Source organism: Triticum urartu, chromosome 2A (assembly GCF_056163025.1).
Source record: "Triticum urartu cultivar PI428250 chromosome 2A, HENAU_Tu73, whole genome shotgun sequence".
NCBI classification, from domain to species: domain Eukaryota; kingdom Viridiplantae; phylum Streptophyta; class Magnoliopsida; order Poales; family Poaceae; genus Triticum; species Triticum urartu.
Genome location: NC_141874.1, coordinates 47,182,950 through 47,206,369, shown reverse-complemented (window position 1 = coordinate 47,206,369; position 23,420 = coordinate 47,182,950). Strand labels below are relative to the sequence as shown.

Here is a 23,420-nt window from a genome sequence, read left to right as displayed (position 1 = left end):
AGATGAAATACACTATATATATAAATTTTTTTGCCAAATATCATGGGTATTCAACTGAATACCCTTGAATTGAACTGGGCCCGCCCCTGGGCCGAAACCAAGGAGATATACATGGTAGTTGGGCGTGGATTGATCTCCAAGATCGTATCACAACAACCCAACAGATTACAACGCACACAATCTAACCTATATGGTTTATACACATACCGTATTGTACAATGTTTACTACTCCCCTCAATCACAACTACCTAAGTTGAGATTGTGCCAAAAAGCTTATAACTATCGTAAAGTACGCGGTTTAGTAACCCCATCTGCAACTTGATCGCTACAATAGAAGAAACATGCTAATTCATGACATATTCAATGCGTCATAGGTAAGTCAAAAACCGTCGTGGATGCACGTCCATGACACACTACAAGGAAATACCTTATAGGTAGATACTTAGCAGTAGCGCCGGGTAAGGGCCCCAAGCCGCTGTTAAGTAGCAATAGCATGGGTAACAATCCCACGCTACAAATACAGATTAGCAGCAGCGCGGGTGGACAAACCCCACGCTGCTACTAAGTGGGCCCCATGGTACCTCCGGGTCGGGCCGTATGATAATGATATGACGAGACTAGCTATGTTGTAGCACTTCGACAATGATGCTGACGCTGAGACATTCTTGTCTCATATAGTAGTTTCAATGTATGTGCCTGTTGTTATTGTATACAATCTGTATAAATACAACATAAATACATAGAAAACATACAGAAAATCTTCAAAAATAAAATGAAGGAAAAAATGGAAAAGAAAGATAAAAATGAAACTAAAGAAAAATGAACAAAAACCATATAAAAACAGACAGAAAAACACACAAAAAAAACTAATTGCGAGAAGAAAAAAGAAAGAAAAACCGCAGCACCTATACAATGCTAATTGGGTTGGTCCGTTTTCATTGAGGGGTGATGTGCCTTGTACGGCCTGAAGCGCAAAGCGAGCCACGAAGCGGCCGACGAGGTACTAGTCCACTAGTGTTTCTCAAAAAAAAAGGTAGTCCACTAGTCCTACGTCCTCCCTACCTTCCTTCGCGTGAGGACTGACCTCGACCTAACTCATGCAACGGCCGACGAGCGAGCTCAATCTGGCTCTAATGCTCCTCGATCAGCCGTCCCTCGCCCTGCACCGGTGCTCTCCCTCCTTGCTCCTTGCTCCCCACTCGTCGTGATGCCCTACAACCACGCCTCATTCCCCAACGCGGGTCATGGCGACAGAGTTCCCCGGTGCCCTTCCAGCCCCGGCAACCGCTTCTCCTGCGCCATCGGCCCGTCGCCTAAGTCACCCTCTCCCGGACAAATTACTACTCCCTTCGTTTCTTTTTAGTCCGCGTATAAGATTTGGTCAAAATCAACTTTGTAGAATTTGACTAATTTTATATGAAAAAAATATAAACATTCACAATATGAAATCAATATTATCAGATGCACCGCGGAACGTATGTTCATATTATATAATTTTAGTATTGCAGATGTTCATATATTTTTATATAAATTTGGTCAAACTTTGTGCGGTTTGATTTTAACCAAATTTTATATACGGAGTAAAAGGAAACAGAGAGAGTACTGTAGAATGTTGTACTGGCCAGTTTGATTATATAAATGGTGATGAGAACGCAGACGCGTGCGGAAAAATAAAATAAAAAACAAAATCCGAAGAAAGCGCCCAAAACGTGACACGTGGCGAATGACTGAGAACGCGTCAAGTGGCATTGATCGTTGCGAGGCTTTCGAAGAAGCGCTCGTTAACTAGTTGATATGCACTTTAGAGTTCTTGAGAAGTATCTCTGAGGCTAATTGCATGAGGTAGTCGAGCAAACACACATGTGCGTCTTTGTTGGCCAGCCGAGTAGGGCTCTAGAACTCATGTATTTTTCTTCTTCCGTTTGATCCAGTTTTATTCATATCAAACATGGTTATCAGAAAATGGATTTCCCGGTTGAATATTTTTGTAAAATATGAATAATTCTTGCATCACTGATTTTTTGCATAAATTATTTTTTTCAAACATAATTAGTTTTATAATTTCGTGTGATTTTCCTAAAATTCTAAATATTTTTTTACTTGTGAACATTTTCTAAAAGTTCTGAACATTTTTTTAAAATTTGTGATTCTTTGAAAGTATAAATTTTTGAAATTGTGCGAAATACAAAAAATGAACTTTTTAAATATTGAGAGTTTTGAAAGAAACTAAAAACTGAAAGTACACAAGTAAATAAATAAATAAAATAAAATGTAAATAAAAATCCAAAATTAAACCCGGTAGATAAAACAACAGAAAATAATAAAAAATGACACAAGAACCTCCCTAAAACTAGAAAACAGTACCCAAGAACCTTCCCATAACTGGTAAACCTGGCCTGCTTCTGGATTGGGCCGACGCAAAGTCGCATGGCTTGTATGATTGGCCAACTACTTGACGTAAAGAGCGTCAAATATGATTTACCCTAGTTGAAGTCCATAGAAATATATATGCATCCGCTTTTTGAAATTTCACAACATAAATAAAATAAGAAATAATGCCATGGTAGATAAATATTAAAATTTAGCATAAGTTCATCTTCTACCAATAAATTTGTATTGCTAAAAATTATGAATAAAACAAGCAAGATCAAATAAACATATAGGCCTCCTTTGGTTGAAAGGAGAAGTGGAGGAAATTGTAGGAATGGAAAATTTTCCCGTGGTGCTATTATTCATGCCTTTGTTTCAAAGGAACAAGGGAAAGGAAAAAATGGAGGAAATTTTCCTTTGACCGTTGTTTTAAAGGAAAACAAAGGTATTCAGACATCTTTTCAAACTCCTATCCACCACGAATGAGACTAAGGGCCTCTTTGGATTGGAGGAAACTAGAAACATAGGAATAGGAAAAATACAAGACTGAGTTGTAACTTAGTGTGAATTGCTATAGGATTTCACACAAGATTTTTTTTGGAGTTGCCTTTGGATGGTGCATAAGAAAAACACATGAGTTTTGAAGGATTGTTGACAGAGAGTAGATAAAGATAGAGCGAAGTGCATCGACCTTCTCGAAGGAAAAATAAAGCAAGGTTTGAACTCATGTTGAAATTCCTATGGAATTAAGGGCATATGAATTGGTTCCATAGGAATGTGGTGAACTCACTCCAACAATCCAAAGGGCCTTTATAGGAAAAAAAAAGTCCTAGGGATTAGAACCCTCCAGAATTCTTATGAAATTTCTTCATTCCAAAGAGGGTCTAACCACGTAAGATCCTTAGTGGCATATTAACATTCCAACTATACATTTTCAAATAGTACAAGCCGACAAGTTACAAAAAAGATTATCATAAGTGCAACCTAAAAATAATAGACATGAGTAAAAAAATGCACCATGGACCAAATCATATATGAATTATTTTATTAATAAATAAAAATATTTAAGCATGCAAGTGGTGTATTTTGGATATGAGTGTCTGGGAAACAAATTATACATAAGTTGAGTGTATCAGTTTAAAAGGTGCAACCACGAACAAATGAACATGAACAATGAATACATGCACTATCGACCAATCATATTGAAAATTAGTGAATGTATATAATATAGCAAATTTCATAATTAGATGAGGTCAATTGCACAAAACAATTATGTGCGACTCAAACATAGAAAAAGTGCAAACCGTAAAAGAAGAATAAAAAGGAGCAACAAAGAAAAACATCATGGCATATTTGAAATATGTATACTGTAACAAAAACATAAAAATGTAGATGTAGAAAATATTTTCTTTTTAATAAAAAGTAAAAACAATATTTCTCCTATTTTTTAAAAAAATTACAGAGAATCTGGTATAAAAATGTAGACCTATAAATATTTTGTTAAAGTAATACAGAGAAAATTGTATTTTTTGTGAGAAATTTTCAAACTATTCATTTTTGATCATGGCATTATAAAGAACAACAGAAGTAATAAAAACTACAACCATGTTCGTGGACCACCTAGCAACGACTACAAGCACTGGAGCGAGCCGAAGGCGTGCCGCCGTCATCGGCTCTCCCACATCTGAGTCGGGCAAACTTTATTGTAGTAGACAACCGGAAAGTTGTCGTGCTAAGGTCCTATAGGACTAACACACCAGAGTATCAACCACCGTCGATGAAGAAAATCTTAGATCAGAAGGATTAAATCTGTAAACACCAGAACGAAGATGAATGAAGACTGGATCCAAACAAATCCACCGAATAATAGCACTGACCGAATCCCGCGAGATCCGATGGAGACACACATCGACACGCCCTCCGACGATGCTAGACGCACCATCGGGATGAGGATAGAACGTGGGAGACATGATTCGTACTAAGAACATCGTCGCCGTCACACAGCCCGAACCAAGACGTTGAGCCGAGAGACGTGATTCAGGACCATGGTTCAGCCGAACCTATGGTCTATGCCGTACGATTTAACATCTTACTGCATGTGGATCTGTGACATGCATGCAAGCTGCATTTTTTAATCAACCATGTATGGATCCTCATGAATAGACATGCATGCCAATTGCATTTTTTAATCATCCATGCATGGATCCTCATGAATAGTGTCTAGAAATCAATGGTGTCGAGCGTATGTTTGGCTGAACTATGGTTCCGTAAAACATTTTCGACGTTGAACCTAACAAGAATGAGAACAGGGTCCCTCCCGCCGGTGGGGGGCCAAAATCCTCTGCACCTCCATGGCCTTGAGGTCATTTAAGATGGGGCGGACCGGCGATGGCGCCAACCGAAGGAGAAGAGCTTTTCTTGTAGAGGAGGAAAGAGATGGCAGTGGACTAAGAGAAAATTGTATTGCCGAATGACTGATCGTTTAGCTTTCCGAATGCCAATAAAAAGATCGATAAGCTAGCTTAAAGCACCGCTAATCTCAACCGAGAATTAACAAAGCCGTATTTCCAAACCTAGAGCTGCAGTTAACCTCTAACTTGCGCAGCTACACGGCGCTGGTCAATGTCCCAGGGCCTGAGCCTCTTGCACACTCCACATAGAAAAGATACTGATTCACATGACACACGCTACATAATGCGGCAGGTCAGCAAGCTTGTGTGTTCCCGAAGGATATCAAGCTAGCCAGGACGCCCGATCCAAGACATCGCTTCGCCCGCACTTCTTGATCGCCGGACCTTCTGGGGATCACTTCTTCAGGTTAAATAAGCTCAACTACACTGTCCCCGGTGGCAAGCGCGTTGCCTAGAGCAGATTCTGCCTGGATCCCGCTTCGCTCAGACCGTTAGCAGATGTAGTGATTTTCTTTTTGCGGCGAAAGCAGATGTAGTAATTAACGAGGAACAAACTAGGCAGCTTTCCAAAGTAAAAATAGAATGGCAGGAATCTATACATCCATGGTTGGACAGCAAGCAATTTATTTTTTGAGTTGAACAGCAGGAAATTAAGCACATAAATATTATATATTCCGGATTTGCTAATCGTCAGTTGTCTGGAAGTAAATGTTTTATCCGTTGATTTTTGTTAGGAGAGGAGAAGATGCGGCACCGACCGGAGACAGGGACGCGCCGTCCCTGTTGGGGGCTCGCCGAGACCGGACCCGACGATGACACCTTGTCTTGCAAATGGGGGCAAGGCGGAGGTTGACGGTTCGGGTGCTGGTGCGGGGTGGACCACTGGCGTCGGAGAAGAATGGTAAGGGTACAAACTACAAAGGGATGTTCGGTGCGGGGTCAGCACGCCGGAAGAACCGGCTTGGGCAGGCTGTGGCGGCACTGGCGGAGGCCGGTGTCTAGGCCTTGGTTGGAGGGTGGCACGGTCGGAATGGATGAGAAGGAAGAAGGTGGGGTGAGGAGAAAGAAGGTGAGACGACCGTCTGGCCGTGACAATGGTTATAGCGAATGGAGTTATAGAAAAAATAAATTCTTTTCTTGCTGTGTACTGTAGAAAATAAATAAATTCAGCACCTGTTTTGTAGGTTCTCCCATATTATTCATCAATGCTTACACACACATAGCTTAGTTCATACTCCTGCCTACATGGACCTACATGTTCCACACGTCACCCCTTACAGGTTTACACACTGATACTGCAGATCGATCTGATCTCGCATATTTAAATCAAGTCATATTTCTTGCTTCCTACGTGGATTAGCTCACATGCATGCATGGCAATTGAGCACATCGTCCTCACGGGTGGCCGCTGCTACCGCCCGCGCCGCCGCCTTCACCGCCACCGGATCCTCCTGGCCCGGAGCCGGAGCCACTCGCGCCACCGCTCCCCGTGCCGTCGCTCGCGCTTCCGGAACCTTGGCCTCTCCCCACGGCATTGCCTGCACGTCCAACCCCGCTGCCTCCGCCCGAAGCACCGGCACCGCGGCCGTCTCCTCCACCACCACCATCACCGTGCGTCACCGTGACACTGACACCTCCTCTGCCGATGTGGAAACCGAAGCCTGCCGCGCCGCCAAGACCCACACTGGCGCCGCCGTTGTGCTCGCTCGCCGCGCCTCCTCCTCCGACGCCAAGTCCCACGTCGATCCCGTCCTTCCCGACGTCGATGCCGACCCCGGCGCCGACACCGCCACCAGCGCTGCCTCCCTCGCCATCGCGGGTGCTTCCCACGCCGCCGCCCATGCCGCCGCCGGCCCCGATGGTCGTGTCGGACCCGTTGCGCGACACGGCCCAGCCAAACCCGTGGCCGTCTCCGGAGCCATGGCCATGGCCACTGCCAGAACCGTCCCTTGTCCTTGAGAACGGCCAGTGGAATTTGATGCCGGTACCATGGATGGCGCTGGCACTGCCATGGATGCGAGGGAAATGCCTCGCGTTGACAGGTGAAGGGAGTAGTGTAGCAAAACACAGGAGCGTGAGGAAGATGAAGGCATAGGCGCCACTACTACTGGTAGAGATAGCCATTCTCGTTGCCTCGTTGGCGTTGTTGTGAAGGGTCTCAGCATGCTGGTAGGGTTTATATAGCGAGTTAGCCATGGTGGAACCTTGATCATTTAATTAGGTCCGGATCTAGAGGCGGAGATTGGCTAGTTGGCTTTGGATCGAACTGCTTGCGTGCGTTGCATGAAACCAGGTACTATAGGGCTAGCTTGCATGGAGAGCTATCGTACGTTGACCATTCATTTGGCTGTAGCTTGTGGTATATGAATGCTCAGTCTCATTTCCGAATGGCTATCCCACTGTCGAAGTTATTTTCAACTATTAAATAACACATGCCTTCACAATTTTTTTTTGCAGGTAAAATTGGAGTTTTTATTTCATAATGATAAGGTCAAGTGGCAAAAGAGCCTCGATACAAGAAGGGCAATGATGTAGCCATACAACCAGTAGTGCCACATTCAGTTTGGCTATAAACAGCCAGGCGGTCTGATACCCTGTTTTGCAGACGGCAAATTTTCTAGGTAATAAAATCCCCATCTTCCATCAAGTGTTTAATCTCAACAACAAGATGACCATACGCCCAGCGATCCAGGCTATCGCGTGTGACTGAAGTAAGCGCTGTCGAAGAATCAGTCTGCATGATGATCGGGCATTCTGAATGTGGCGTGATGGCGGCCCATGGCAGTGGTCTGGGTGGTGTCACGGCGGCAACAGGGCAGCTCCAGCGTTGGCCCGTCGGTGAGCGGACTGTGAGGTGGTTTCCCTCCATCCCCAAGCTGGATTTGTGCAGGAGACGTCGAGGGGCCGTACATTTCCCAGCTCTGTCCACCATTGAGGGATGCTCTGTCACCAGCGGTGGCCACAACGGCATCCTTGCCTCTCGTTCGGTGGCAGCGTGCCACCGGGGAGCTCGCCTTTGGGGCAAGGCGGGGAGATGCAGATCAGATCTGGCCGGACATGGACCTGGGGGTTGTTCAAGAGTTGGAAAGTGGGGACCTTACATACCGTCTCCTCTATCGTCTTGGTTGTGCACATGGGGCGGGGATGGGGTGGATGCCATGGATGCCGGGGCGACGGCCTTGGTGGTGGGAGCCACATCACTATGGGGCGGACCACGCGGCTCAGACGCTATCTGGTGACCATGGCTGTGTGGACGGCGTGGTGCCAAGGGGTGACGTCCGATGGAGATGGTGCGGTCGACTGTGCCTATTTCGGTGATGGTGAGTGTTGGCCGGCATGAAACCCCATTCTAGCCTGTCAGGTCGGTGACAGCAATGTTCTACCACCGTTCCCTTCTTAAAGGCGTTGTCGCGGGTATTCACCGTTGCCATGGTGCTCCGGGAGACCTTGACCTACGGATTGGGCAGTGACGACACTCTGGTGTCACTCCCTTCCTAAAGGCACCGCCTTGAAGCTACATATCAATATTTTACATTGTATTCATTTTCTATATATGTACTCTCTCCGTTCCAAATTACTCATCGCAGAAATGGATGTATCTAGAACTAAAATACATCTAGATATATCCATACCTACGACAAGTAATTCGGAACAGAAGGAGTACATATTAAGCAGAAAAAACAAGCAATATATAGTGTGTGAGTGCGTCTACATCAGTTATGAGAAAGACAAGTTTGCTTCAGGGGGTTCAAATTAAGTAGATGGAGATATTCTGATCGGCTGATCTTTCAGTTTACTGTTGCAAGGAAGTTTCCCTCAAGTTATATGCACATTCATTTTCTCAATATTACAAAACTAAGGTCGATGTAATTTTCACTAGAAAAAAAAGGAAAAAAGAGGGAGCACCTATCCATCAGGTGACTGAAAAATCAAACATTTCGGTCGATTCTATCGAAACCATAGGATGCGAATCCAAGTGCCGCCCCACCTAGTGCTATTTGTCTTCTTCCCTAGCCTTCTTGCTCCGCATCTGCTCTGACTCACCTCTGGCTAGCTCATGTCCGAGCCTCACGCGGCGCCCCCACTCCTTGCTACCATTCACCCTCGCATCCCCGACTCCAGCTCCGACTAATTCAAGCGGGCTCAAAATGAAAATCCCCCTCCTCCACCCGCACCGGTCAAGTCATCTGAGTCGCCTCCACCTGCAACCCCACGTCCAGTCGAGTCGTCATCGGCTACGGTTTGATCCCGTCCAAGTCCTCGCCGGCGCTCCGATCTCGGGCTCGGGCTTCGCTGCCCTCTCACACGGAATCGACTGACACAGTTTCTCATTTCAGTTGCCCGAGAGTTAGCAACGCTGCAAAAAAGGAAGCAGAGTGGAATAAGAACAGACAGAAAAACTTAGCACATAAGCTTTTTCTTCAAGCGTTTTCTCCCCTTCCCCTCGGCAACTAGGTTAAAATTTTCACTTTAGGATTCGCCGATGAGCCCGTAGATTCGCCTCTCCTTTACGTGCCGCTCCGGCAGCAGGTAGCGGGGGGGGGGGGGGGGGGGAGCGGTTGTTTTTTGGGCTCTGATCCTCCTCGAGTTCGTCCATATATGAATGTAATCGACGGAGCTCCGGCATAAATTCCCGTCGCCTCGTCTTCTTGGGGCGGCGAGGTTAGGGTTTCTCACTGTCGTGCATGCGCGATGACAAGATTTGATGGCAGTTGCTTTAGATTTATTCAAGGGATAAAAGACGAAGAATATAGCTCTAGGACGTTGGTCTTTAGGGTCACATGCATGAAGATTTTCCGTTTGTCCTCGACAAGGTCAACCCGGCTCTGGTGGGGAGCGGGGACAACGACGCTTTGGCAGCTTATTTTGACGACGGTAGTGGTCGTTTGGTGGTATAGAGACCTTGATGTAATTTCTCTTATGTTTTCGATGCTTTAAACTTTTGGTGGACTTTTAAAATAGGTTTGAATCTTCTTCATAAAGAAATAAACTAACACAAATAAAAGAATATTGGACACGTCTAGCCAGCGCTTGGCCGCTCGTGATGGTTAGCAAGCGGCCGGCTATTTTAGGATATTTCTTGTCCCTTCTTCTAATTAGGAAAAACCAATCCTCTAATCTCTTTTCCATGACGTATTAAATGCCAGTACAACCATATCATTCGTTGCATGCATTTCGCTCTTTTATGCATTAATTTGTGGTTTCAAAATTTAAAAAAGGCATAACTTTCAATCCGCACGTCGGAATTAGGATCCGTTTTCATCATTGGAACTCTTGCAATGTGCTCTTCGAAACTAGATCCCGTATGTGTATGTTTCGATGATTTTTTTTGTGTGCAACTTAATCCCTATTTAATGCAAATGTCTAGGGGTCAATGTGCAACTACATAACTATCGATGTGCAACTTTTTCCCTACTAGTGAATGTTCACTTTTCACTCATGCGAACACATGTAAAGCCATTTAATTCGGGTTTTCATTTTTCTAAAAAGTTATAACTTTTGAGTCAAACATCGGAACAATGATCCGCTTTCACCGTTAGACCCCGCATGGCGTGTTCTTCGACTAGATCCCATATGAGTATGTTTCGATAGATTTTATTGTGTGCAATTTAATCCCCGTTAGGTGCAACTGCCTAGTAGTCAATGTGCAACTATCTCAGAGTCGATGTGCAACTTTCTCCCTAGCCATGGACGTGAAGTTTCACCGATGGCACGTCCACCCCAACCTATCCCCTAACAGTGAGATGTGCAACTTCGTCAGTTGCCCAGGCCAACTACTTAGTAGCTGATGTGCAACTTCCCCTGCCCGTGGATGTGTGGATTTTACTATTTTGCTACCTCGGCCAACTGCCTAACAGTGGATGTGCAACTTCAGATACTTCCTCGGCCAACTGTCTAACAGTGATGTGCAATTTTCCCCCATACCCCGTGAAAGTCTAGTTTTCCCAGCTAGTACCCTATCCGAACCACCCCTTCTAGTGAGATGGGCCACTTTAGCGCCTCGTGTCTATGCATCTTTTTAGTACCGCCCGGATGTCCAGTTTACACCATCCAACTCCTTGCCAGTGAGATGTGTGACTTCATCTGTTGCCCCGGCCAACTGCCTAGCAGACTATGTGCAACTCCATATGTTACCCCTGCCAACTCAAACTACACAAGGAGTTGCACATCGATAACTACACAGTTGGCTGGAACAATAGACTAAGTTGCACATCTTGCTGATAAGGTGGGTGGGGCAGGGTGTGCATGAAACATTACACACCCACAAGTAGTGAAGGGGTGCACATTGTCTACAAGGTAGTTGGCAGGGCCAGTAAACTACTTGCATGTCAAAAAAGGTTGGTTGCCATGGTTGCTAGGTTACAATCTCATAGGAAGTTGGATCATGTATCTCAAAAAATTGGTTTAAAAAAAATGCACAAACAGTATTAAAGTTGCACAATGTACTAAGAGAGTTGCACCATATAGCATTACAGTTGGCATAAAAAATTGTCAAAATATACCCATGCGAGATCTAGTTTCAAAGATATCGTCGTAAGGATTCCAACGGTGAAAACCGATCTGAATTCCGACATACGATTCAAAAAATATGACTTTTTAAAAAATTGAAAACCCGAAATAAATACAAGCATATCTGTTTTTTCTAAAGCAATGTGACCAGTGTGAATGCATTTAATGCCACAGTGTATATGTGCTAGCAGACAAAAGTTTTTACACATGCATGCGTATGATGAGGCCGGCCGCTCCTTTCGGTGATCAAGCACGCGCACGCGATTAGGTAATTAGGAAGAATATTTCACAGCAATAAAAAACCGGCGAGTCAAATCGCGCCTATACTTCCGGTGGAAAATATCAACGGAGGCCACGCGCGAACTATATATCACGTACACAGTCTTGTGTGCTGGGCCATGAGCAGAGGATCGAGCAGTTTTCGGTCACGCCCGCATGGCTCGGTTTACGACTCAGCTCCTCGCCTTGTTTCTCCTCTTCCTCTCACATCTCGCGACCCCCTCATCGGCCACAACAACTCGGCTGGGAGCCGATCTCCTGGGCGCGGCGCGTGCGCCTCCGTTCGAGTCGTGGCTGCGCGGCCTGCGTCGGCGCATCCACCAGCGCCCGGAGCTGGCCTTCCAAGAGCACCGCACAAGCGAGCTCGTGCGCGCCGAGCTCGACGCGCTCGGCATCCCATATGTCTGGCCCGTCGCCCAGACCGGCGTCGTGGCGACCATCGCCGGAGGCGGCGGCTCCGGGCCAGTCGTCGCGCTCCGGGCCGATATGGACGCGCTCCCCCTCCAGGTCCGTAGTCATACCCTGCATTTCTATATCGTCAGTCGTCAGTCGTCACTAACCATTGTTAGGAACTTAGGATTGCTTCATTCGTTCGTGAGATATGAACCTGTTTGATCCCAACATAATTCAGACTGCTTCTTCTTTTTCTTGGAAAAGAGATGTGCAGAGAACGAATTAGAGTAATTAGGACAGGATGTGAATGCTAATTCTTTTTCAGAAATATAAGTGTCAATGCTAATGCATGGTTGTTATGAAATGAGATTTAGCTAATACGCAATTATGTAAACCAAATGACATATCCTCCAACCAGTGTAGCAGTACCATTAGCTGGTGCTGCAATTTCTTTTGTCCTTGTGATACCGATAGGTTACCTTGTGATACCGACAGGTGACTCGCTCAGGATTCAGGAACCCAATTTTCTGTTATGCGTCTACATCTCTTTCTTCGAATTCGCACTGATGTGGGTTTAATTCCGTCGTTTTATCTAAGAAGTATCCAAATGTGCTGCAATCAAGTGACCATCATGAAGATCGCCGCAGCAGCCAACCAAAACTATTGCCATCACCGATTAATTATTGTTTGTTTGTTTGTTGTGCTGCATTATGAAACTTAACCACATAGGAAACACAGAATGTGGCTTTAGTGACACAAAGTGGATAGATCAGCAGCTACATGAGGCAAAACAGAAATTATTAGGTTATGAAAATATTAACCATCTACTTGAGATGATTTTTTTGGATTGTACGGTTGTAGCTGCACAACATCAATCATTGGTCCAGACAAAATACGGCATGTTCTATGTGCAGCTTGCAAAAAACAGAATTCAAATCAACAAGGACCTATCTTGTATAGAGTAATCAAAACTCTTTCTGTCATGTGTGCTGCAATCAAGTGACCATCGCAGCAGCCAACAAAAGTCTTGCTGTCACCGATTAGTTATTGTTTGTTTGTTGTGCTGCATCATATCATGAAACCTAACTACATAGGAAATACAGAATGCCGCTTTAGGGACACAAAGCGGATAGACCAGCGCCTACAATGAGACGAAATGGAAAATATTTTTCCATTATAGGTAGTATTTGGCCCGTATTCTGGAAAATTAACCTATTTGTTATGAAATTTTGTTTTGGATTGTACGTTGTAAGCTGCAAGACAATCGACATCAAGCATTGGTCCAACCAAATACGACATGTTCTATGTGCAGCTTGCACAAAACAGAATTCAATCAACAAGAACCTAGATTGTATCCGAGAATATTCTTTGCTGTACGGTGGTGTATTGATTTGTTAGTAAATAGTGATGGCATTTGATTGACAATGGCACGTACGGTGGTCCTTGGGCAGGAATTGGTAGATTGGGAGTACAAGAGCCTCGAAAATGGCAAGATGCATGCTTGTGGACATGATGCCCATGTGACAATGCTTCTAGGAGCTGCCAAGCTACTTCAATCTCGGAAAGAAGATTTAAAGGTAAACTTACTGTGCTGATCATACTCTTAATTTTAACATGGTGAAATTGAGAGGATTATTACGTTACATGTAACATGATATTTTGTGTTGGAAATAACAAGCAATGCTCTTTTGTCAGTCCAGACAATTTTGGTATATAGTTCCATTTCAGTGCCTGTGGGCACCAGGGTTCAACATTATAACTCAGTCAGTTCAGCATATAAGTAGTACTCTCATTAACATGATGTATCGTAATGTGAATTCAAATTTATACGACTGAGAATGAGAAAACAGTTCAATTTGTGTCATTGTTGCTTGACCTTCAGGGTACTGTCAAGCTTGTGTTCCAGCCTGCTGAAGAGGGCTACGCCGGTGCTTACTACATTTTAGAGGAGGGTGTCCTCAACGATGTCTCTGCCATTTTTGGCCTGCATGTCTTCCCACATCTTCCTGTAGGCGTCGTCGCATCGCGGCCAGGTCCATTTCTTGCAGCTGCAGCTCGGTTCACCGCAACGATCACCGGAAAAGGCGGGCACGCCGGTAACCCTCACGATGCCGTTGACCCTGTCATTGCTGCTTCCTCCGCCATTCTCAGCCTTCAGCAACTTGTCGCCCGTGAAACCGATCCACTCGAGTCAGCTGTACGTGATTAATATGTCTAGCACATATATCCAAAGGTGGCCAGGCCACCATTAATCTGCATATGAAACCCCTGGGAAGTGAGTGATAACTTGGTCGATGATTTACTACTTCTTTCAGGTGGTGTCTGTTACACAACTGAGAGGAGGTGATGCTTACAATGTAATTCCCGAATCTGCGTCGTTCGGCGGCACCTTTCGGAGCATGACTGATGAAGGCCTGTCATATCTAATGAAAAGGGTGAAAGAGGTAGGACAAATTATAACACCCCATGCATTCTCTCCTATCTCAAGTTTCCAGTCAATGCTTTTCCTCCACCATTTGACATGAGGTACTGACAACCTGATGCCTCTCTGGAAGACCGTAGAAGCCCAGGCAACCGTGCACCGCTGCGCAGCCACTGTCGACTTCATGGAGGAGAAGCTAAAGCATTACCCAGCCACCGTCAACGATGAAGGGATGTATGCCCATTCCAAGGAAGTGGCCGAGGCCATGCTCGGGGAAGCTAATGTGAAGGTGGCTCCCCGGAGCATGGGTGGCGAGGACTTCGCTTTCTACGCGCAGAGAGCGGCAGGTGCATTCTTCTTCATCGGCGTAGGTAACGAGACCGCCATGGACAGGGTGCATCCGGTGCACTCCCCGCATTTCGTCCTCGATGAGGGTGTTCTTCCTATTGGAGCTGCGTTTCACACCGCGGTTGCCATTGAGTACCTGAACCGCTCCTGAAAACTACAGGAGCATGAGTGAAGGTCCGTTCTTGGATTATGGAGTGAAAATTCTCTGATGTCCGTATAGTGTTAGATATCCAGAATCGTCTTCATTTGCTTGATCGGAAGCTATATATGTGTGTATAGTATGTTATGTGAGATATACTATTCATATATAGCATGCATGATAATTAAGACAGTTCAGTAATTTAAGTGTAGCCGTTTGTGATTTTCTACATTTGGAATATTTTTTTCGAGACCAGACATGACACCCGCGTTTATATTCATCAAGTTAGAAAGAGATATGTGGCACAAAGAAGATTTGGCCAAGAAGCCACGCCCCAAAGAAAGCACTAACACAACCGGCTGACTATGTTCATGTGTCCTTGGCGCCGAAGTCTTAAAGGTGGAGACAATTACCATACAGTGATACAGAGTGGAACTCTTACAGCTCCGTCACCGTCCCGGTGTGGATGTCGGGGCCGACATGGCTGTCATATGAGATTGTGTCTGGGTTTGGTCCTATGGGTTGATAGTTTCTAATTCGGCGGATTGTCGTCTGGTGCTCCCCCGTACTTGGCGTTGTCAACGATGACACAATTCAGTTGCCATCCTTGTAAGGGGTGTGTCTCATGTCAACTATTTTAGAGCATTTCTAGCCGATCCTCTAAAAAATAGAGGAGTATTCGGTTGAGTAAAGTATAGTGGAGTAATTATACTTCTCTAAATTTTGGCCGTTTCGAGCCGATCTCGTAAATTTAGCGGAGTAAAAATCAAATTCGGTCATGTTCAACACAAATTTGATCGAAACAAACTAAACTTAACCGAAATTCGCCACATGGCCATAATAGTTCACATTGCCATCAAACGAAACATACTCTACTACTATAACTAGTGTAATTAAAACTAGTACTTAAAACTGGTCGCTATCCGAACTCGTGAGTGACAACCACGTCTTCATGTCGATGCCACCGACCATGGGGTTAGGGTTTGTGCCGTCGGTATTATTTTCTGGTCGAACACTGTGAAAGAAGGGCTCCAACCAAGATCCGCAGCCCCCACATTGGCCCACGATGCGGCCAGGGGGTGGTCACGCCACCTGGCCGTATCAGGCCCTCGGGCATCGTCTTGTGTTCTACGCCCAAAAATCATATTAAATCACCGGGGTATTTTGACCTTCCTAGATAATGATTTTATGTAAAACCAAAAACATGCAGAAAGCAGCAACTGGTACTGGGCACGAGATTAACAAGTTAGTCCAGAAAAAATAAAAAAAATATGCACCAAAACCATATATAGTTGATGCTCATATAGCATGAATACTTAAAAAATTGTAGATAAGTTAGACACGTATCAAGGACATTGAAGAAAAGCAAAAGGTTGGATGAAGTAGCAAGGTTTATCGTAGCTACAGTTCGTTTGTTGTGGGAGAAACATTACCAGAAGGAGACGAGGGTGATGCAAAAAGTTCCCCCCTGTGGACATTGGTGCACCCAAGCAGATCTTTTTCTGTTAATGTTTTTCTAAGCACTAGCTACTTAGAGCTTTTTATAAAGTGCTTAGTATTTTTCTTTTGTTTCAGTGACATAGATGTTTTTTTGCATGTGTTTTTCGCAGGTGTGACTGGAATTTTCACATTGATGAACATGCTGCTGTGGCATGGGACATGGCTCCCAAACTATGGACAAGCCGGCATAGAAAACATGGGGAAACTTTTGGCCGTCTCAATGATAATCTGTGACCTTTTTTTTAGGGAAACTTTGGGAGCTTTTATTCAATAAAGGCATTCATGAGGCAGTCTGCAATGAGACTGCTGACCAAGAAGGAGGGGGTAGAGTCCAGCCAATTTTTGGTTACCATGAATGAGCAAGGATGCTTAGCACACAAATGGGCTGGCAGATTAGTTGATCTAGATACATGTTGAACTATAAATGTACCAAAAACGAAGGATGGCTCTTCAATTTCATCTAGTATCGGGGCCACAACAGAGCGACCTGTGCGGCGAGAATTCTAGAGGTTTACCAACGCCAAGCAGTCCGTCTCCAATATCAAATGTGGTATGCCTCGTAGGTTGGCGAAAATAACGCCCTCACGGAGCGCGAGCGTCTCCATGATCAGGGGATTGGTCACCCCCTCATGTGGTTTCCACCAAACTCCGAGAAGGCAAGTGGCTGATCGAGCAACACCCCCTGCACCTCCTTTGCCCTCATCAAAACTGATTGCCCCATCACAGTTTATTTTGATCACTTCCTGCTCTGGAGGCCTCCAGCCGTGACCTGGTAGTATGGCTGCATGTTGTTGAGGAAGCTCAAGCAAGGCTAGGTCCTCCCGAACTCTCCTTACAGCATTAGCTGGGTCAAGTTGATCATGGTCGTGTACTCATCTGTTTCTGGAGTGCCATATCGACCACATCACCATAACAATCTTTGTCCGCTCATTGTCCGAGAACCGGCTGTCACAAATAATATCCCGTGACCATGTGTCAGGGTGTAGCCTCGGCAAGCGGAAATTGAACAAGGCCTGTGCTTCATGCCAGAATCGCGGTGCATGCGTACAATGGATTAGAACATGCATTAAATCCTCCTCCATCGCAAGACACACGTTACAGCGATCGATCTTCTTGATATGTCTTCGCTTTAAGTTTTCTTCCATTGGCAAGATATTGTTCAACACTCAGCACCAGAAAACCCGCACTTTGGGGATCACTTTGAGTTTCCATAGTGAAGTCCATAGCTGCCGTTCAGTCTGTGAGGTACTTATAACCGCCCCTTCATCTCGAGCTAAAAGCTCTTTTTGATTCACGAGAGCACGGTACGCAGTTTTGACAGTATAACTTTCTATAGGTTCAAAGGCCCAAGCTTGAAAATCTTCTCTACCACCATTGCGCAAAGGTATATTCAGGATTGCCGTAGCATCTGGTGCCAGAAAAATATCACGAACCAGCTCTTAGTCTTGACGCCACGTCCAGTTGTCAGTATCGATCAACTCACTTACCCGCTGGACTGTCGTATTTGCTGGTCTAAATATTGGTGTCATGGATACAGTTTTAGGAATTCACTTGTCCTGCCAAATTGAAATGGTAAACTGTGACCTGAACAAGGTTATCTGGCACGAACGTACCGTGACTATACGCCGTGTGTACTGTGAGGGTACTCGGCTTCGTGCAATGTACGCTGGGTGGGTACGCCGCCTGTTTTTGGGCCTTGTCACGGCGTACGTGGCTGTACGCCGAGTCTCACGGATTCACCGTGCGCCACACACCTGATGCACAGAGCTTACAGCCTTATGCGTCGGGTGGCCGATATAAGACTCTCGGCGTATATGTAAACACAATCCAGTTTTTTTCCCCTGTGGTGTATACCCCGTTTAGGGTTCGCTCCTCCTCCAAACCCCCGGCCCAAACCCTTCCACGACATGACATGGGCGCCGCCGATCGCATCTCCGGCCTCCCCGACGCTCTTCTCGTGCGCGCCATCTCCTTCCTGCCAGCGACGCCGCCCGTACCGCCGTCCTCTCGCGGCGATGGCGCCCGCTTTGGCCGTGCAGGCGTGCACGGACGCCGTCCACCTCGACTCTCGGCCCTACGCCGGCCTAGACGACGCCTCCCTGGTCAACCAGCGGCTACTCCAGGACGCCTACGCCGCCCTTCACGCGTCGGGCCGGGGTCAGGTCAGAAAGCTCTCTCTGTTCGTGGCCTCGCCCTACGAAGACGAAGAGTACACTGCCGGGAAGTCCTGGGCTCCGACTCGTGGGGCAGCAGGGACAACCTGGTGCACATCCTCCTCGACGACCGGCGCTGCATGGTGTGGAGGAGCTGCGCGTAGCGGTGGAGATGAAGCAGGACAGCTACATATACAGGTTCCATCCCGCCGTCCTGCCGGCCGGCCAAACGCTCCGAGTGCTGGACCTCGCGTGCTGCCATCTGGAACTGCCGGCGTACGGCGACGTCAACGTGTCGTTCCCCAGCCTCCCCGTGCTGCGTCTGCATAGCTGCGGCTCGACAACGATGGAGCTCGAGAGCTTTATCCGAGCCGCGCCCAACCTCGGCAGCCTGCATATCGAAGGCCATTACTTCAACTAGGACGCCGCCAATTCCAGCCGTCGTGGTTTCAGCCTCCACTGCCCAAGCCTTGTCACTCTCACCTTGGACATCTCTGTCGTATCAATCCACCTCGACACGCCATGCTTGCGCACCTTCAAATACAAGGGCATGTTTGCGGATTTCTCCGTGAAGTCGCAGGCGACCAAGCCGAGACGAGTTGAACTGGCGTTTACTATTTGGCCATGTCCTAGGTACGGCGAGCCGGAGAAGCCATGGTTTCCCTCTTTATGGAAATTCCTCCGCAACCTTCGGCACGCCAAGATCCTCAAACTGAATGTGCCAGATATCAAGGGCATCGCGATGGAGAAGGACGAGCAACACAAGCACTTGGTCACGTTGCACAGCCTCGAAGTCGAACGGCTAGAGCTCGAAGGGCCATCTGATCCAGACAAACACAGAGAGGATGCAACTGTTGCTATTGCAATCTTGCTCCAGTGCTGCCCGGTGATGAACAATTTGCAGATTCGGTTCAGTGCAGACCGTTTTCGCTACATAGGGAGGGGGGCGGAATCCCCGTCAGATTTTGATGTCTCTCTGGATTTATTCGCGAGGCGCCACTCAAAGGAGGTTCGGCTCATGCTCGAGGCTGATGATGATTCCGAGCCGCTACCTGGTCTCTCCGATTGCTGGTTCGGTTGCGTGCATAATCATCTGAAAAATGTGAGGTTGCAGTTTGAGTTGAAGGAGTGGAATAGCTTTGAGGTCTGCCTTGCTCGATTCTTTGCAGAAAATTGATATGGTGCTTGATGTCCTTCAAATTGAGGATGGGAACCAGACCTATTTAAGCCATGTCAACCACAAGGTAAAGAGATGGAGATCACCTAGTGCGTCGAAACTCACGAATAGCCATGCCGCCGATGGGCATGTCAAAGTGATAACAGGGTTATAGCTCTGTAAAAATAGGCTAGAGTTAAAAAATCTACCTTTTTTGTTGAATTCCATAGTTCTCCCTCGTGCACTTAGAACGATATTATGATGATCATTTATTGGCATGTGTCTTCAGGCAATTATCGTTTCTATTTCTTCCAAAATAATCTTCATTTTCTGTTAAAAAATATAATCTATTACTGATGTATTGAATTGAAGTCAAAAGTCAAAGACTGAAAGTTGTGCAAATATAGTTTACTAGAGATGGTGTTTTCTTAATTCATATTCTCCTAGTTGTATTCCAGAATCATTAACGACGAAAAAACACAACAGAGTTCTGAGAAAAGCTTGCCTGAATTCTTCCTCCATCTGCCTCTAGCAAGGATGCAGATAGGGGGGTGGGGGTGCACTCTGCGAGAATCCAAGCAGGGCGGGATTGACTTCGTTGAGGTGCGGTGAGGACGGGAAAGAATCCTTATAGCTCGCTTACATTACCTTATGTAGCTAGCAATTGCGACAGCTACTAGTAGTATTTCACCTCTTCAGGTATTCTAAAGTCCATGTCGACCTACTAGTACTGCAAGAAATGAAAGTGAATGAAAGAACAATCAAGTGTTTCCATTGATTGTGAATCATATATTATACAAGAATTTGGGATGACTTTGGAGTGGCATCGATTGCATGAAGGGCATGTTGGCGTGATAAGGCGTCCGTATGGACGTTCGCGTTTACCTCATCGGGTTGGAAACACCCATTTTTGAATATTTTACCTCATCTATCACTTGTCGCTGCGTCACCGCCTCTATCATGCTTCATCCAAATCAACTGATGTGAACCAGAATTTCAGGCAAACAAGGATTAGCAAAGCCGGTGTTATTTTCTATATACGTGTAAGCACGCACGCTGAGGCTGCACACATCAAGCACTTAAACACTCACAAAACAAGCATCGAGATACATAATAACATCACTCGTGCTTCATACGGTTGTCCAAAACAAAAAAGAACATTGCATATGTATTTCAGTTAATTTTATCAAAGTAAGGCAAAAGCTCGACAGTGTCTGCGTAGACATTCTGTTCATTAATTTCTGCCACGCCTGAATTAAACTCTACACAACGCAAGAAATTCCGCTAGGCGGCTAGGCCTGTATGAAAAACACGCTTAACCATGCATTCACGAAAAATGTCATCCTCGTAGCAACCAAACTGACCCTTAAGCCAGGGAGCAGTCAGGTCAGCGTCTGCTGCAGGATCCTGGGCACTGTTGTGATGACAATGGGATCCGTGGGATGGCTTCCCAGTTGCAGCTTGAGCCTCCCTGTTAGAGTTGTGTCGAATATTGTGTACAAGGTAGGTTACAGTTGGACTAGGAGTTGTATTGTGTTTATGTAGGAGGTGGAGTCATGTCCTAATAGGACACTTGTATCCTAGACCTCTCATATATAGCGGGGGTAGACACACGATGTAAGTTATGCCAACATAATAGCACAGGCGCGCAAGGGGGAGCCGGCGGCGTGTGCCAGCGCCCGGGTGGCCAGGGTGCGATATTGTGACGGTGTCACGGGAAAGAGCGCCCGTAGCCAAGCCCCGGGGATGTAGCCATATCGGTGAACCTCGTTAACAAATCTCGGTGTCGTGCTCGTGTGATTGCTTGATCCTCGGATAATCGACGAAGTGCCTCGGATTTATTCTATCAAGTGGTATCATGAGCTAGATTGTCAGAAGGTTGTCTGGATTATTGATCTAGAGGAGAACGCGTGGAAGCTGTCAACAAGATCTTCCAAGATGCAACGTGTGATTGGAGACATGGCAGCGTAGTTGTTGCGTTGATGGATCAAGGTTGCTCGAGTTGAAGATTCATGAAGGCCGGCGTCGTGTTTGGAAGAAGCGATTGGAAGACAGGCGGCGTCAAGCGAGCACGCTGGAGTTCTTGCCGATCGGATCTGTACATGATCGATCTGGTTTCGGAAGACGGGCGTGTAGCAGCGGATTCGAAGCGCCGCGGACCAACTCGAGCGTTGGTGGGTTGCAGCCATGCAGGGAGCCGTAGCCAACGTGGCTTGTGGGCATGCTAGGACGTGGCGGGCTGGCCCAGATGGCTGGTTGTGTGCGTTCTTGATGGGCTAGGCCCTTGTGCAGCCATGAGGTGGACTGGGGTTACCAAGGCGTGCAGAGGTGCTGCTGAATGATACGTGTGCTATGCTATGAGCGAAGGAATCAGGCACGTGAAGATTTGTTTGGACAAAAAAAAGGCACAATGTCTAGGCTTCATGTAAAGAGCGTGCGTGTGTGTTCATGGACAGATTGGAGATGTGTCTTTGCTGCTAAGGGTACACGGAAATGCACTAGCAAAACAGTGACGTGAAAAAAATAATTGTGCAAAGAATTTTTCGGGTCAGGTTTGCATGGAAGTTTTTTCTGTCAAGATTGCTGAGAGGGCTCGGAGATTATGTGAAGCGGAGGACAGTGCGTCATACAGGATCATGCATAAACATGGCGTCTAAGATATGCACAGATGTGCGGGCGGACACGGCGCAGGATGGAGCATGATTGTAGTCGGATATGTTCGGCTTGGTCGGACTGGACAGTCTGACGGATCGACGCAAGTCGGTTGGTACAGAAGACGGTGGTGGGATCGGCGACGACGACATAGGGGCGTGGTGCTGATGATGACCGACTTCTGGGCGTGGACACACGTAGCGCAAGCCTCGAGGGTTTGTGTGGCTTCGACAAGACTATGACGCGGGGTTGATTCAAGACGGTGTACACACGGAGCTTGAAGTCGACGGGGCACGAGGGTGGACTGATCATCTACCATGGAGTCATGTTGAAGGTGGAGCTGGATTGAGGGGCTACGGTGTAAGGATCCAGAGAATCGAAGCCTATTCAGCTGGGAAAAAGCGAGGGACGCGTAATTCGGATTGGAGCCCAATGGTCTGATGAAAGCGTGAAACTCGTCATCGGTCGGTGATGATCGGTGGTGCTCTGCAGGAGAGGTTGAGTGGTGCGGGTTTGCGACCCTTTGAGACTTGATCGGGACAGCGGAGGCTCGACGCGGTAATAACGGCGAGGCATGCGACGCGCACGGGACATGGAGACGGGCCAGGGCTCTGGTGGTCATACATGTGGTGAGACAACTGCGAATTTGACTCGGGATGACTATAAGCAACGGTGAAATTTCTTCAAGTTTCAGATATGCGGTCAAGAAAGGAGCGGTGATTTTGAGTTCAGGTAACTCTTATGTGTGACACCCAATATGTGAGTTGTTCACTTTCATGCAGGTCAGTGATCAATGTGTGATAATGTTGACGGATACTCTGGAAGTTAGGAGCACAGACTAGAGTAAAGAGGAACTTAATTTTGCTCGAGTGTTGACTGTGGTCAGGAAAAAGAGGGACTACAAGTTGTAGGTGGAGTCACATGGAGTCTTTGGGGTAGCAGCGGTACTCATGGGATAAGCTCAAGTCCAATGTACATGAAAGTTTGACACACTGGCGAATTCAAGGTGGTGGAGAATATTCGCCAAGGTGGAATTTGTTAGAGTTGTGTTGAATATTGTGTACAAGGTAGGTTACAGTTGGACTAG

The 23,420-nt window shown here is 46.5% G+C and overlaps 2 protein-coding genes across 2 annotated transcripts; one reads left to right on the top strand and one right to left on the bottom strand.

Moving 5' to 3' along the window:
• Positions 1 to 5,955: 5,955 nt before the first annotated feature.
• Positions 5,956 to 6,918, bottom strand: LOC147983551 (uncharacterized). The gene has a single exon (XM_087539533.1). The coding sequence runs from the start codon at positions 6,903 to 6,905 to the stop codon at positions 6,177 to 6,179; it is 729 nt and encodes a 242-aa protein (XP_087395659.1). The 5' UTR covers positions 6,906 to 6,918; the 3' UTR covers positions 5,956 to 6,176.
• Positions 6,919 to 11,674: 4,756 nt separating this feature from the next.
• LOC125535413 (IAA-amino acid hydrolase ILR1-like 8) lies at positions 11,675 to 15,101 on the top strand. The gene is made up of 5 exons (XM_048698468.2): positions 11,675 to 12,077; positions 13,415 to 13,540; positions 13,846 to 14,160; positions 14,279 to 14,407; positions 14,519 to 15,101. The coding sequence occupies exons 1-5, from the start codon at positions 11,727 to 11,729 to the stop codon at positions 14,882 to 14,884; spliced, it is 1,287 nt and encodes a 428-aa protein (XP_048554425.2). The 5' UTR covers positions 11,675 to 11,726; the 3' UTR covers positions 14,885 to 15,101.
• The last annotated feature ends 8,319 nt before the right edge of the window (positions 15,102 to 23,420 follow it).

Bases quoted from the DNA above. Each gene is read 5' to 3' on its own strand.
- LOC147983551 (XM_087539533.1), bottom strand. From the start codon at position 6,905: ATGGCTATCTCTACCAGTAGTAGTGGCGCCTATGCCTTCATCTTCCTC.
- LOC125535413 (XM_048698468.2), top strand. From the start codon at position 11,727: ATGGCTCGGTTTACGACTCAGCTCCTCGCCTTGTTTCTCCTCTTCCTC. The intron at 13,541-13,845 runs GTAAACTTACTG...CTTGACCTTCAG, and splicing joins CTCGGAAAGAAGATTTAAAG to GGTACTGTCAAGCTTGTGTT. The intron at 14,408-14,518 runs GTAGGACAAATT...CCTCTCTGGAAG, and splicing joins TAATGAAAAGGGTGAAAGAG to ACCGTAGAAGCCCAGGCAAC.